The sequence below is a fragment of the Pelodiscus sinensis genome, chromosome 10, assembly GCF_052426305.1.
Source record: "Pelodiscus sinensis isolate ZL-2025 chromosome 10, ASM5242630v1, whole genome shotgun sequence".
Classification (NCBI taxonomy): Eukaryota; Metazoa; Chordata; order Testudines; family Trionychidae; genus Pelodiscus; species Pelodiscus sinensis.
In genome coordinates, this window is record NC_143061.1 from 236,140 (window position 1) to 252,198 (window position 16,059).

Genomic DNA, 16,059 nt, shown 5'->3' on the forward strand with positions numbered 1-16,059 from the left:
AAATACTGTTTAACGTACTGCACATTTATTCCACTAGATGGTTTGTTCCTAATAAACGCAACAAATTGTATGTAGTATAAGCTTCAGAGGGGTAGCTGAGTTAGTCTGTAACTGGAAAAACTTAAACAACAAATAGTCTAGTAGCACCTTAAAGACTAACAAAACATGTAGAAGGTATCATGAGCTTTCGTGGGCAAAACCCACTTCTTCAGATGACTGGAGTATTAAAAATCCAGATATCCAAGAATAAAGAAGGAAGGGGGTGGGGCTGGGAAAGGAAGGGGGAAAAAAGACAGTGAATAGATTATTCAAGTTACACGAGTTTGATAAGAACAATTAGCACCTCCAGAGTTTGGTTGGTTGGTGAAGTCATTAGGATGTGGAAGGTAGTGTGGGAGCCAGCTGATATCTCTGTTCATTCCAATCTGACAAGAATTTAACTTGTAAATGAAGTTAAAGTTCCATCCCTTCTCTGTGTATTTGGCTTGTGGAATTGGCCTGAAACAACACGGTGACTTCGATCCATTAATGAGTGTCCAAGAAGATTAAAGTGTTCTCAACAGGTTTCTGTGTGTTGCCTTTTTGGATATCTGATTGATGTCTATTAATTCTTTCCCGTAGAAACTGTCCAGTTTGGCCAATATACATTGCAGTGGGGCATTGCTGGCATTTGATGGCATAGATCACAATAGTGGATGTGCAGTTAAATGAGCCCTTGACGTAGTGGCTAATGTTGTTGGGTCCACTGATGAAATCACTTGTGTAGATATGTGGGCAGAGTTGGCACCACAGCTGATTTCAGGGGTGGGTTCCAGGATGATTATGATGGAGATATATTGCATGGTTACTGGAAAGAATTTGTTTGAGGTTAGGGGGTTGTCTGTAGGTGAGGACTGGCCTTTTCCTCAAGGCCTGTGAGAGTGAGGGGTCATTTTCCAGGATAGTTTGTAGATTGTTGATAATGCGTTGGAGGGATTTAAGTTGTGGACTGTAGGTGATGACAAGTAGAATTCCATTTTCTCTTTTTGGCCTGTCTTGAAGTAGTTCATGTCTGGGTACTCTTTTAGTTCTGTCAATCTTTTTTTTCACTTCTCTGGGTGGATATTTCAGTTTTAAGAATGCTCTATATAGATCCTGTAGGTGTTTGTCTTTGTGGGATTGAAGCAAATCTGGTTAAATGTTAGAGTGTGGCTAGAGATGTGTGTCTGGAATGGAAACTAGAGGCATGAAGGTAAGCATAGCAGTTGGTAGGTTTCCGGTATAGGGTGGTGGAAATTTGTCCATCATGTAATTGTACTATAGTATCAAGGAAGTGGATCGATCCAGGCTGAGGTTGATGGTGGGGTGGAAATTGTTGCAATCCCTGTGAAATTCCTCATGGGTCTCTTTCCTGTCAATCCATATGATGGTGTCATCAATGTAGCGTAAGCAGAGTAAGGGTTCCAGGGTGTGAGAGCTGAGGTCAAGCCATAAAGACAATAGGGGTGCTAACTGTTCTTTTCAGCCTCTTGTAATTTGAACAATCTATTCACTAGCTTCAGAAGGGTAGCTGAGTTAGTCTGTAACAGGAAAAACTTAAAAAACAACAAATAGTCTAGTAGCACCTTAAAGACTGAAGAAGTGGGTTGTGCCCACGCAAGCTCATGATCCCATCTACATGTTTTGTTAGTCTATAAAGTGCTACCAGACCATTTGTTGTTTTTTAAGTTAATCTATTCATTGTCTTTTTTCGCCCCTCCATCCCCCCTTTCCCTTATTTATTTTTGGATCTGGACTTTTAATACTCTAGTCATCTGAAGAAGTGGGTTTTGCCCACAAAAGCTCATGATACCATCTACTTATTTTGTGAGTCTTTAAGGTGCTACTAGACTATTCGTTATAGTATAGTAATATTCTTGAACAAACGTTTTGGAGTTTGATTAATGAAATGAAAAATTGGGATTTTGTAGCTGTCCCAAAGATGTTCTTGGAGCATCAGGACTGCATATGACTTCTATGCTATGAGCCTGGGGCTAAGCACCCATGGATAGACTAATCACCATGTACACTAAGGAAATTATATTAGCAATCTACATTCGCTGTCTGATAACAGTTACCTGACCATCACCCCTAGCAATCATTTACTCTATTTTATATCTCAAGCAAGTGTGGTTAATCCTATAGTACTTGTGACCTAAGATCAAGTAAAAGAGGAAGTAGGAGAAACAGATGCTGTGTTATGTCAGATTGTCTTTGGCCTGCTACTGGAGTAAAGAGACTTTAAATTCTATCAATGTCCTATGTGCAGTTATTTTAAGAGCCCAGATTCCTGGGGCTGAACCCAAAACTTGCACTTGTTGCTACATTTTTAGTCACTCTATAGTTTGGCAATTTTCAGCTGAAATGTTTATGTGCATGCTGTACCTCCAGGAAGCTCATCTGAGAATATTTTTACCTGCTGTATTCTGAAACTTTTTATGAGCCCTAATTTCTGTTCTGATCCAGATTACATCCACATAAGGAATGCTGGTTGCAGTAATGCCTTATGTATTCTGGCGGTCAGGGATACTTTTGAGGGAGACATCTAGAGAAAGCACCCACAAAAGGATTTCACATCAGATAAGCGTATTAGCAAGGCACTATTTTATCATGTTTACTGTTCTGAGAGGGACCTTGTTCTGTCTGTCTGTCTACAGTATTTGTTAAGGTTCCATCACAGTATCTAGCTGCCCACTCTCTCAATGGAGATTGTTTTAGTTAGACCCTAGGAACAAAGGATGGAGCATTTAGCAAATGCTTTTAAAATGGCTTAGGCTATTGTTGGAAATTATGTACTTTTACCCATAGCATGAAACATTTTGATGGAACTAAGTCCAAGTCATATGGCTCTGTAAAACAGCAGACGCCTAGGTATCCAGTCCTTACCCCCAACACTAGCCCTCCCCTTCCCTCCTCAGAGAGCAGAGTTCACTATATCTGCAGACTCAGAGATCATGAGCAATCCTATACATCGCACAGCAATGAGCAAATGTTTAGTAGATCATTAGCACAGAAAAAAAATCTCCAGGATGGTTGTGCCTGAGGCATACCTGTGTTAGGCGTCCTTGGCTATGTCTACAGGGTACAGCTTTTCCGATATCCCGGAAAAGCTCTGCCATGTCCAAGGAACACATCTGCTTTTCTGAAAAAAAATTCAGAAAAGCAGACGCTTTTTTTGGCATCCCTGTTCACCTTGTTTTATGAGGAAGAAGGGATGTTCCGAAAGATCCTTTCCCCCCCCACCAACATTTGGCTCCATGTAGATGGGACAAATGTTGTAAAAGACTCTTTCGGAAGAAAAGCGGAAAAAGATACGCAAATTGTGATTTGCAATTTGTGTATCTTTTTCTGGCTTTTCCCTGGCCTATCTGCAACAAAAACTCTTAGAAATTCTGTGACAGAATCTTTTATTGGGGTATTTACTGATCAGGAACCACTAGGGTTATTACATTCAGCACATGAGTTAGATCTTGCATTCTTTTCCCCTTGCACCACAGAAGCATCTGTATTTTATTGCTGGGTAAAGTATCATCTGTTTATAGAAGACCAGATCTCAAGGTACTTTTTACAATTTCAGTCAGTCCCAGGAATATAAGTATGACTTCAGTATTAATATTTAGCATTTATTTAGCAGCCTGCATCTGAGGACATCAAAACATTTTTTTATAAATGTGTATTAATTAAGCCTCACTGTTTGGTAAGGAAGTATAATTATCCTTCTTCTGCAGCTGGGCACAGAAATGACCTGTTCCCGTCTAAGATCACATGGAAGTTTTATCTCTTTCCCTGAGGCTGAGCAATATGAGCAAGCCCTTTGGACTAACCCTCACTATTTCTACCTACCAAGCCGTCTTGGGTTTGTACACAGACATGTGGTGTAAGAGATTAATAAGCACTGAGCCCTGCTCTAGCATGCTCTCTCTGCCAATAAATGCTTTACCTGTATTTAGTAATTGGACAAGTGAAGCAAGACCCTATACACTCAACTACTGGATGGCATTTCTCTGTTTGCTAATGCCTGAAAACCAAATCTAATCTATATATTCTAGGCAGAAGCCTACTGATTTCTGGTGAAAATCTGAAAACTCAAAGACAGACAGACAGACAAACTCAGCTCCCCACACAGCAGTGGCACCTCCACCCTCTCCTCGCTCAGCACCATTACAGGGCACCCTGGACACTTCCACCTCGTGCAAGAAGGAATCCGGCCAGCTCTGAGGAGATTACTTCATGTCTTTTGTAGGTTGGGCTGGAGATCCCTGCTTCATCTTCACCCCACCCCCCACCTCCATGTTTCTGCCTCCCCCCGCCGTCCCTTCTTTTCCCTTCCCCTGCTCCACTATTCAATTCCAGGTCTCTGCTTCTCCATGCCACACAACTTCCATTCCCTCCCCTCTAGGACCAGGTCCCTTTTTTCTCTCCACCTCCATTCCCCCAATTCCCACATCACTCCTGCCCATCTCCACCCCTTCCCCTCTCACCTTGGTCTTTGCTTTCTCTTTCCTACTCAGCTCTCCCTGTCTCCCACCCCCACTCCTCCCCAAGAGCTCCCTCTTAATGCTGCCAGGGGTGTAAGCAGGGATGAGTGCACTGTGTGGAGAGGAAAGGGAAACAGGGACTTGGAGACCAGTAGGGTGGGAAGCAGGGATCTGGAATGGGAAGGAGAAGGGATTCAGCTTAGCCAATAAAAGCAATGAAGTATGTGACTCTGTGGAAAAAGACACACACACAAAAACCTTAGCATGGAGAGAAAATGGGGGACACAGAGTCTCTGGCCTGGGGTGAAAGACTGAGATGGGGGAGGCTGCAGATAGTCTCTGAAATGGGGGGGGGGGGAGGATGGGAAGGTGACACACACAGAGCTTGGAGGGACACAAGCAGCCTTTGATGTGCACAGTGAGATCTCTTGACAGAAGCAACAAAGATTCTGACTTGCAAGTTCAATCTGACAGCAGTCTGATGTGGTGAATCATTAGAATTGTCCCTGTTACACAGCTAAGGGTGCTGAGGAGCGAGATTAAGTGACTTGCCCCTGGCCTCAAGGGGAGTCTGTGCCAAAATTAAGGATTTCCTAATTTGCAATCCTGTGGCTCTAAGCACTTGCTCATGGAACTCCACTGCCCCTCACAGCTACAATTTCCCTGGCTTTACCAGTTGCATCTCCACATCACATGCTATGACTGGGACACATCCAGCCTGACTTAATTACCAGGTTTGTGGAAAATCTGGAAATCCCGGACGCCCCATCATCTCAGGCATTGGCACTCTCACTGAAGGGCTGTCTGGCTATGTGGACTCTCTGCTCAGACCCTACACCACCAGCACTCCCAGTTACCTTCGTGACACTACGGATTTCTTGAGAAAACTACACTGCATAGGTGATCTTCCAGAAAACACCATCCTAGCCACCATGGATGTAGAGGCTCTCTACACAAACATCCCACATGCAGATGGAGTACAAGCTGTCAGGAACAGTATTCCTGATGATGCCACAGCACAACTGGTGGCTGAACTCTGTGAATTTATCCTCACACACAACTATTTCAGATTTGGTGACAACATATACCTCCAGACCAGTGGCACTGCTATGGGCACCCGCATGGCCCCACAATATGCCAACAATTTTATGGCTGACCTGGAACAACGCTTCCTCAGCTCTCGTCCACTTACACCCCTTCTCTACCTACGCTACATCGATGACATCTTCATCATCTGGACCCATGGGAAGGAGACTCTGGAAGAATTTCACCATGATTTCAACAGCTTCCACCCCACCATCAACCTCAGCATGGACCAATCTACACGGGAGGTCCATTTCCTGGACACCACGATACAAATAAGTGACGGTCATATCAATACCACCCTATACTGAAAACCTACCGACCGCTATACTTACCTGCATGCCTCCAGTTTCCATCCCGGACACACCACACGATCCATTGTTTACAGCCAAGCACTGAGGTACAACCGCATATGCTCCAACCCCTCAGACAGAGACCTACACCTACAAGATCTTCAACAAGCATTCTGTAAACTGCGATACCCACACGAGGAAGTGAGGAGACAGATTGACAGAGCCAGACATGTACCCAGAAGCCTCCTGCTACGGGACAAGCCCAAGAAAGAAACCAACAGAACACCACTGGCCATCACCTACAGTCCCCAGCTAAAACCTCTCCAACGCATCATTAGTGATCTTCAACCCATCCTGGACAATGATCCCTCGCTTTCACAGGCCTTGGGAGGTAGGCCGGTCCTTGCCCACAGACAACCCGCCAACCTGAAGCATATTCTCACCAGCAACTACACACCGCACCATAATAACTTGAACTCAGGAACCAATCCTTGCAACAAACCTCGGTGCCAACTCTGCCCACATATATACACCAGCAACACCATCACAGGACCTAACCAGATCAGCCATACTGTCACTGGTACATTCTCCTGCACATCCACCAACGTAATATATGCCATCATGTGCCAACAATGCCCCACTGCTATATACATCGGCCAAACTGGACAGTCCCTACGTAAAAGAATCAATGGACACAAATCTGATATTAGGAATGGCAACATACAAAAACCTGTAGGGGAACACTTCAATCTTCCTGGACACACAATTGCAGATCTAAAAGTAGCCATCCTGCAGCAAAAAAACTTCAGGACCAGACTTCAAAGAGGAAGTGGGTCTGGCCCACTCATCATCTAATAAACCATCTTGTTAGTCTTTAAAGTGCTACATTGTCCTGCATTTTGCTTCAGACTTCAAAGAGAAACTGCTGAGCTACAGTTCATCTTTAAGTTTGACACAATCAACTCTGGATTAAACAAAGACTGTGAATGGCTCGCTAACTACAAAAGCAGCTTCTCCTCTCTTGGTATTCACACCTCCAGATCAGCTGCTAGAAGTGGGCCTCATCCTCCCTGATTGGATCCACCTCGTCATATCCAGCCTGATCCTGGCCTGCATATTTATTCCTGCCTCTGGAAATTTCCACTACATGCATCTGACGAAGTGGGTCTTTGCCCACGAAAGCTTATGCTCCTACACTTCAGTTAGTCTATAAGGTGTCACAGGACTCCTCGTTGCTTTTGCAGATTCAGACTAACACAGCTACCCCTCTGATACTATATTTTGTTGTTACTCTCTGAGGTGCCACAGGACTACTTGTTGTTTTTAAAGTTAAAGACTAACAGAGCTATCCTTCTGAGATTTTTCTTTTAAAGGGCCAAGGTAGGGTTCATGTTTATATTCCTAGTGACTGGGCCACAAAGGTGAATAAAAAAGACAGGACCACCTTCTGTTTTAAAACTCAGTTTTATCTATTGAATGCAAAAATCCATCCGTCCAGCCATTCCAAGGCAGGGGATCTTTAAAGTGTAAACACCTGTACAAGAATTCTCATCTGCCTGCTTTTATGAGAAGTTCAGTGCAGTAGAGTCTAGGTCAGTGAGTGGATGTCTTCATTCTCTTGCTTATCTTTCAGTAGAGAGAGAGACCACATGGGTGAGGAAATAGCTTTTTCTGGACCAACTTCTGCTGATGCGAGACACAAGCTTTTGAGCCACACTCAGTTTTTCCTCAGGCCTGGGAAAGGTGCTCAGAGTGTTACAGCAAAAGACAAGGTTGCACAGGACACGTACCATAAGTAGTTTGCACATAGTCTAAGGGCCCATGAGAGGAGAAGTGGCACAATAAGGCATAGCAAGCACTATATGGGCCATAATGTAATGACTTCAAACTCACCTTGAGCATATTGGCGCAGTTAATGGCCGAGCCACCACGGACACACGATACTTGGGGAAGGATGTTGGCATCAGTGAAGGCTGTGCTCATGTCATTACACTTGTCCAGCTCTTGCTCAGAGATGGTGCACCACCGCACATGCTGCAGGCTGAGAGCTGAAACAAAGCACCAGGGCAAGACTCCATGATCAGATAATGCCTATACAACTATGCTCCCTGTGTACTGGTAACAGAAGGGACAGACCACTAAAATTCACAGCTTGTTGAAGGCTATGGCCTACGGCCCCACTCCCATTTTCATTCAACTCTATGAGAGTTTTGTAAATGACTTAAATGGGAGCAAGTTTGGATCCATCTCTCATATCGTCACATGCTGATAGAGGAGTATGAAAACAGAGTGGATAAGCGCATACAAAGAATCCCCAGCGCCTATGAGAATGATACAACCTTATTTCCTGGGTATATTGTTTATCCAGTCTCCACAGTTCCCTTAGTTGTGTGGCAAAAAGTTGGGTTTCGATGCAAGTAGCAGCACAGTCCTACTGCGGGGGCTTGGCAGGCTTTGTTAACCGTAAAGTGCTGAAGCTCTTGTAAATGATCAGCAGTAAAATTCAGTCATTTAACACCTGGTGTCTTGGGTTTATGCAACTTTTTATTATCATGAAGAAAAATAAGAACACTACAAAATATCCATTTAAACAACATACTTACCAAGAGCAGCAATATTTAGAGAGCAGCAGCTGTTGTGTCAGTTGTCTGTCGATTCATGGTGAACCTGGGACATATTGAGAAGGTTTTCTTCTCAACTAAGTGCTGGGATGATTGTTTACAATTACACCACGCAAAAGCCAGTGGCTCCCCAGTGAAGTGCCAGTCTAACATAGCACGATGGATTGGCTTGGGTGAAGTCCTGTCTCTTATTCAGCTTAAACAAATAAACAGTCCCTGATGCTCAAAGACCCGGGCGTAAGAATTGGAAGAGCATAGAAGAGAAAAGTTGCTCCCATCATATTTAACTGTAAGAGGCCCCCACTCCTGTCACTCAATGAGATGTATAGATAAATACGCGGGAACTAGGCAGGCATGGTAGATGTCAGTTTCCAATGCAGGAAAGTCACCTGATTATCTAAACTGCACCTGCAAAAACTGCAACACTGCTATTTGGTTAAACAGATATTTTCAAGTGTCAGTTGGGTAATTGTACATACAAACAAGCACATACGAGAATCAGGAGCTTCTGCTGGGTTTGGTACATGCAGCTGGCCCGTGAGCCTCTCTCACAAACACATATTCAATATGCACATTCACAGTTTGAATGGACCCGGGTTAGGATTTGTCTCATTTGCTTGCTACTGTAGCCTTTCTCCAAAGGGACACGTCCACAGCACTGTAAAGTTGAGAGGTTCTATCAGCCTAAGAAAGGATCTAGCACAGCAGCACTCAACAGGCAGGGGCTATGACAAACTTCTCCAGCTTGAAACATTCAGGATATGTCTACATAACAGGGCTAAACTCGAAATAAGCTATGCAACGTGAGCTACACTAATTGTGTAGCTTAAGTTGAAACAGCTCATTTCGAATTTGGGACCATCTACACGGCACTTTTTTCAAAATAGAGCACTCTTCCTCTGACTTCCCTTACTACTTGAGGGTTACAGGAGCCAGAGTAAGTAGTCCTCCAGCCCAATAATATTTCGACATTATGTCGAAATAGCTGCTTGTGCGTAGATGCGGACTACGTTATTTCGGAATAACATCTATTATTCTGAAATAATGCTGCTGTGTAGACGTACCCTCAGAGTGCTGCAAAAACAGCCATACTAATACCCTCAGCTCTGTTTTGCACAGCAACAGTCACTAAAACAGAGACTGACTCAGGAATAATGCTACTAGTGTCAATAACCTAAAACCAGCAGTGACAGTGCTTTTACTAAGTCATTAGAAAAAAAGACTGAATCCTGACATTTCTCAACCAATTTTCAGACCAACAGGCTGTACTGTTGCAAGCTTCTCACTATGGGTATGTCTACACTACAAAGTTAGTTCGAACTAACGGACTTTAGTTCGAACTAACTTTCATAGGCGCTACACTAGCGCTCCGTTAGTTCGAATTTAATTCAAACTAACGGAGCGCTTAGTTCGAACTAGGTAATCCTCATTCCATGAGGATTAAGCCTAGTTCGAACTTAATAGTTCGAATTAAGGGCTGTGTAGACCCTTAATTCGAACTAGTGGGAGGCTAGCCCTCCCCAGGTTTCCCTGGTGGCCACTCTGGCCAACACCAGGGAAACTCTACTGCCCCCCTCCCGGCCACGGACCCCTTAAAGCGGCACGGGCTGGCTACGGTACCCGTGCCAGGTGCAAGCCTGCCAGCACCCAGCCAGCAGACCCTGCACCTGGCACGGCTCGAGCCACCCACGCGATGCCCCCCAGCCCACCCCCTCTTCCCGGGACCAGGCTGGCGGCTCCTGGGAGCTTGCCCAGGACCGCAAGAGGCGGGCACCCGCCTGGGCTACTGCGGACATCGTGGACCTCGTCCATGACCTCCGCACTAGGCACAGGAAAGTGGCCGGCTAGGGCAGGAGAGCTGCCAGCCTGGCCACCCAGGAGCAGGTGTGCATGAAAATCAAGGTGGTCCACTGAGACCCCCGACCCTGAGCCCTGAGCTTACAATGGCCGTACTGGGTCAGACAAAAGGTCCATCTAGCCCAGTAGCCTGTCTGCTAACAGCGGCCAACCCTAGGGACCCTGGAGGGGATGGACCGAAGACAGTGACCAAGCCATTTGTCTCGTGCCATCCATCTCCAGCCTTCCACAAACCTTGGGCAGGGACACCACTCCTACCCCCTGGCTAATACCACTCCATGGACCCAACCTCCATGACTTGATCTCACTTCCCTTTAAACTCTGTTCTAGTTCTAGCCTTCACAGCCTCCTGCAGCAAGGAGTTCCACAGGTTGACTCTTTGCTTTGTGAAGAACAACTTTCTGTTACTAGTTTGAAGCCTGCTACCCATTCCTTTCCTTTGGTGTCCTCTAGTCCTCCTTTATGGGAACTAATGAAGAACTTTTCTGTATGCACCCTCTCCACCCCACTCATGCTTTTAGAGACCTCTATCCTGTCCTCCCTCCGTCTCCTCTTTTCTAAGCTGAAAAGTCCCAGTCTCTTTTGCCTCTCTTCATATGGGACCTGTTCCCAACCCCTGATCATTTTAGTTGCCCTCCCCTCTCCCAGCCTCTCTCTTCCCCTCTCCCACCTCCTTTTCCCAGTCTCCCCCAGTTTTGTTCAATAAAGACAGATTCCATTTTGGAAGACACGTTATCTTTATTTTGTACATTAAAAAGAGGGGCTAGGGAAGGGTAAGTGGAAGGAGGTGAGGGAGGAATGGGGCACGAGCCCCCGATGGGGAGGACTGGGCTGGCTCTGCGGGCTTCTGGGGGTGGAAGCTCTCCTGCAGCCCTCCAATTGCCCCCTCTCCCCAGATGGCAGCCTGCGGCAAGTGCAGCCGGTCTGATGGCCGAGTGCTGTGATGTGCCCAGTGTGGGTACTCCGGGCAATCCAAGCCAGGACTGCTTTGCAAGCGGGGCACCCCTGAGAACTGTCTGTCCGGGGTGGGGTTCGGGAATCTTTAAGCGCAGCCCTCGGCTAGCCTGAGACAGCAGCTCCACGCTCTAAGTCCTCCTCTGATGCCCTGCCGGCACTGCTTCCGGCCATCCTTAGTTTTTTAGTCTGGATCCGTTAGTTCAAATTAACTAATTCGAACTAAGTTAGTTCGAATTAACATTGTAGTGTAGACGTACCCTATGTCATTAACTAGAAAAGGTCTGCAACTCTAAGAAAGTAGGAATAACTATCCAGCATGAGACCAAAGGTCCATCTAGCCCAGTATCCTGTCTTCGAACAGCACCCAATGCCAGGTGCCCCAGATGGAATGAATAGAAGGCTTATTAGAAAACAGGAAGGCTACGTCTACACTGGCATGATTTTCCACAAATGCTTTTAACAGAAAAGTTTTTCCGTTAAAAGCATTTGCGGAAACAAGCATCTAGATTGGCACGGACGCTTTTCCGCAAAAGCACTTTTTGTGGAAAAGCGTCCGTGCCAATCTAGACGCGCTTTTGCGCAAAAAAGCCCCGATTGCCATTTTCGCGATTGGTTTTTTTTTTGCGCAAAACAAATTTGAGTTGTTTGCACTGGCCCTTTTGCGCAAAAGAACTTTTGCCCGAATGGGAGCAGCATAGTATTTCTGCAAGAAGCATTGATTTCTTACATGAGATCGTCAATGTTCTTGCAGAAATTCAAGCAGCCAGTGTAGACAGCTGGCAGGTTTTTCCACAAAAGCAGGTGCTTTTGCGGAAAAACTTGCCAGTCTAGACACAGCCGAAGAGTCCTGTGTCAGGGCACTATAGCTTGTTTCGGGAGATCAAGCAGTTCACGGAAGCTCAGGTGACCTTGGGAGAACAAGGATGCACATTGTCTTCTTCATTAATCCATGTACAAGTTCATGATAGTCATTTTCCTTCATTGTGGAAGCTTCTAGCATCCCACAGTCAAAGACTCCACTTTTTCTATTAAATGCAAAATTATTGTATTTCCAACTATTGCTCAGTGCCTTAGAACATATGGCTAAGTGCTATTCTCCAATAGCCGTGTTCCTGTTTCCGATACAGTGGTCTGTGAAGATAAGACTTCATTGTGCAAGGTATACGATCACTTTTTACTCTCATTAATTTGTGAGATGAAAAATAAACGGCCTCTGCCTAGCTCCACATTTTTTTAGCGTATGTAATGAAATAGCATGAAGCCACCTCTTTCTTCCTCACTCAGCTTACGGGTGCTTAGTGGAAATTTCTCTCTTGCTAAAATGCATCTTTTCTCTCAGCATCTGGCCAGGTGCCTTCTTGTCATAGAGGATGCCTTTTAGTCTGCCAGAGGGAGTTAACCCATTTGAGGTGGAGCTAGGAACATAGAGAGGACTTGTGGTTTGAGTCCTCTGCTACAGTTGGCCAAGCATGTGTTAAAACAGCAAGCTAGTCTCTGAACTGTTTACTCAGTTTCCTGGTGCTCCACAGAGGTACACTAAATTTGAGATGGTGGGGGCTGGTAACCACGATTTGAAATACATTCCTAGGCCCTATGATAGCATAGTCTCAGCATCAGACTGTCAAACAACCTATCAACTGCTTTAGCAACACAACAATACTGGTGTTGTGCAGTAGTGGGGTAATGTACTGCACTTTACAAAAGGATCAGGAAAATGTTAAGGGACATTAATATTCTGTGGGAGTTTCAACAGGAGCTCTCTCAATGAGGAAAAAAAACAAGATCATTTTACACATACACAAGAGCTTCTCTTTTTCCTGAAAGATTTCAAAGTGCTTTAGAGATAGCGAGCCAGCAGGCATCTGATCAGTCAGTCAAACCTTTGGACTCCTGGACATTCCAGACAGAGCTGTTGACATTTATTTCTCTCTCTCTGCCCTGTGTTCATTGACTGTTTGCTCCGACCCTACCTTCCCCTCTCCGCTCCCTCCAGTCTCTTTACTATAAATTCATTCCATACTTGTCCCCTCCCTTCCCTTTAACTGATCTCTTCCTAAGTACACCCCACCACCCTTCAAAGAGGAAACAAAATTGTGGACCTAACATGCCATTTACCACTGCTCCATGTTCACTCTGTGTGTTCTATACCTCTTGCTCCCAGTGTCTCGCTTGGCTATTTAGACAATATTGTCTCCTTGTACTCTGCCTTCTGTCTGTTCCATCTATTGTTGTCTTTTGTCTTGTACTTAGATTGTATGCTCTCTGGAAAGGGAGTTTTTTGACCTGTTAGTACAGCGCCTAGCACAACGGGGCCCTGGTTCATGACGCGGATGCTTAGGGTCTACAATGACAAAAAGAATAATAAAAATGAATCACCTCAGGAGTGGGAGAAAAGCAACACAAATCCTGATGCATAACAAAAAAGGTTCGGGAATATTAGGGCATCGCAGATCCACATAATCTATGCTATGTCCCAGTTTTTAAACAGTCCCTCGGAGAAAAGTGTGCCAGATGCCCCAGAGATCCCATGTGTTATTAAGGGTAGATCATATGGTTGCAACATTTCTGCGACTGAACCTCTTGGTGCCAACTCTCCTGCTTCATACCCATGAGCTCTGCTTAGCAAGTGCAACTGAGAGAGTCTGATCAGGAGTCTTTACACACTTCGGGGACCAGATCAACAAGTAGCAGCCATGACACTAGGTAGCCTTTTTAAAATTGGAGAATTTCTTCAACAGGAACAGAGCAGTGTTATTCCCCCCTGAAAACTGCTGGCCCTCCCAAAAGCCAACTCTCCTTCCAGCCAACGTAGGCATTTCAGTCCATTGTCCAACACTTGCAGGCCCTTCCTGAGTTCACATATCCCACCTGGCAGAGATTTCCATGGATAAGTATGAATTGTTCAGTCCTTGGGTTTCCCGTTGTCTCTGGTCCCTCCTCTGACATGGGACTATTTCAGTCAGTTTTTAGCACCACATTCATTCCACCCCCACACTGTGTGACACCTCCTCATGTTTCATGCTCTGTCCTACAAGCAGCTTTTTAATGCTTCTGCACTCACTACAGTGCAAAGTACAGAGGGAGGCCAAGGCACATGATGGAACAATAAAATACACTACAGCAAATGCCCACTTTATTAAGTAGCACAATCACCTACAAAAAATGGGCCATGTGAAGCTGTAATATTCATGCAGAGCAGGTTGGTCCAAGATCCCCTCTGAAATAGCCAGCCAGAATAAACAGCATGGGACCAACAGAAGATACAGAATCAATGTGGCCAAATATGTGATACAAATGAAAGGGAGCCAATAATGATTTGTTTCCCCTAACTCAACTGCCTGTTCTCCCACCACGTCCCGCTCACCTGCAGAAACACAGTGATTATGAAATTATTTTAATTCTGCTTGTGCTGTATCATCTCACAGATTGGTCAGTCCCAGAGGTACCAAACAGCAGCATGAACATTGTCTCTTGAGATTAGCAGGCACTTACCTGTGTGAAAGAAGCAGAAACAATAAGCCATGCTCTGGAAGCTCATGATGAGGTCTGTGTGTATGCAGTGCCTTCAGAATTCCAGCAATCACTCCTTTTATGGAGCACACTTTTCACTCTGCCCCTCTCCAGACCACGCCCTGTTGGAAACCAAGATTCTCACATGGCCACGTGTGCACTGCAAAACAACAGTTACTCTCAGTCACTCCGCCACACAGTCTGTTCTAAACAGAGAGGAAAATCTGCATCCGTTTACATGAATTGCAGTCTTCAAACAGAAAGCCAAACTCCAAGCACAAAATACCTGGGACAGTGGAGATTGTGACCTGTCATTGTTTTAGCACCACCTGCTGGGTCAAATTGGTAATAACATGTTAACAATTTCCCTTGCAACAAACCCTGTCGCCAACTTTGTCCACATATCTACTCTGGTGACACCATCACTGGACCTAACCATGTCAGTTATATGATCAAGGACTCATCTTCCTGTTCATCCAGCACACAAACATGATTTGTGATTTATGCCATCATGTGTCAGCAGTGTCCCTCTGCAATGTATATTGGCCAGACTGCTCAGGCACTTCGCCAAAGAATCAATGCTCACAAATCAGACATCCGACATCTTCACAAAGAAAAACTTGTTAGTCCACATTTTAATCTACCTGGGCATTCCCTTGAAGGCCTCACAATGTGCATCTTACTTCAAAGAGACTAACACAGATTACAGAAACTTCAGAACTTTCATTCATGCTTACATTGGACACGGTACGAATGGACCTTAATAAAGATGCTAGTTACCTTACATATTACAAATACAGCTTCTCCACTTATTGATAATCCTAGTAACTTCAGATTAGCCACTCATTGACTTAAAATAAACTATTTCCTCCTTCCCTCTCTCTACCTTCTGTTCTAAAATCTGATTTGTTAGTTTATAATGTATTCACTTTCTTCATTGTATTCCTTTGTTATATATGGTCATGCCAGTTCTCTTTCAGAATATGATCTGAAGAAGTGGTCTGGTTCATGAAAGCTCATCACCTAATAAACTAATAAACCTAATAAGCTATCTTGTTAAAGTGCTACATATTTTTTCCTTTTGTTTTACGATAATCATGAGTGTGGAATAGGATCATGAAATAAAGTGTAGGGAGATCACAGAAAGCCTCCCTCTTCCTCCAGAGCAGACACACACACATGGAGCAGCTCTGAGCTTAAAACAGCGGCAGCTGTGTGCCTGAGGGTCCTGGCAGAGTGGTC

The 16,059-nt window shown here is 44.9% G+C and overlaps 1 protein-coding gene across 2 annotated transcripts in view; it reads right to left on the minus strand.

The window, feature by feature from the left end:
• MELTF (melanotransferrin) overlaps window positions 1-15,115 on the minus strand; it is a 61,776-nt gene extending 46,661 nt beyond the window's left edge. Inside the window, exons 1-3 of one of the 2 annotated variants that reach the window (XM_006129846.5) lie at window positions 14,800-15,115; window positions 8,476-8,539; window positions 7,766-7,920 (exon numbers count right to left, since the gene is read on the minus strand). In XM_006129846.5, coding sequence (XP_006129908.2) covers window positions 7,766-7,855 — 90 coding nt within the window. In that variant the 5' untranslated portion in view covers window positions 7,856-7,920; window positions 8,476-8,539; window positions 14,800-15,115. The remainder of the gene's footprint in view (window positions 1-7,765; window positions 7,921-8,475; window positions 8,540-14,799) is intronic. The other variant, XM_025188106.3, reaches the window with a different exon arrangement.
• Between the last annotated feature and the right edge of the window lie 944 nt (window positions 15,116-16,059).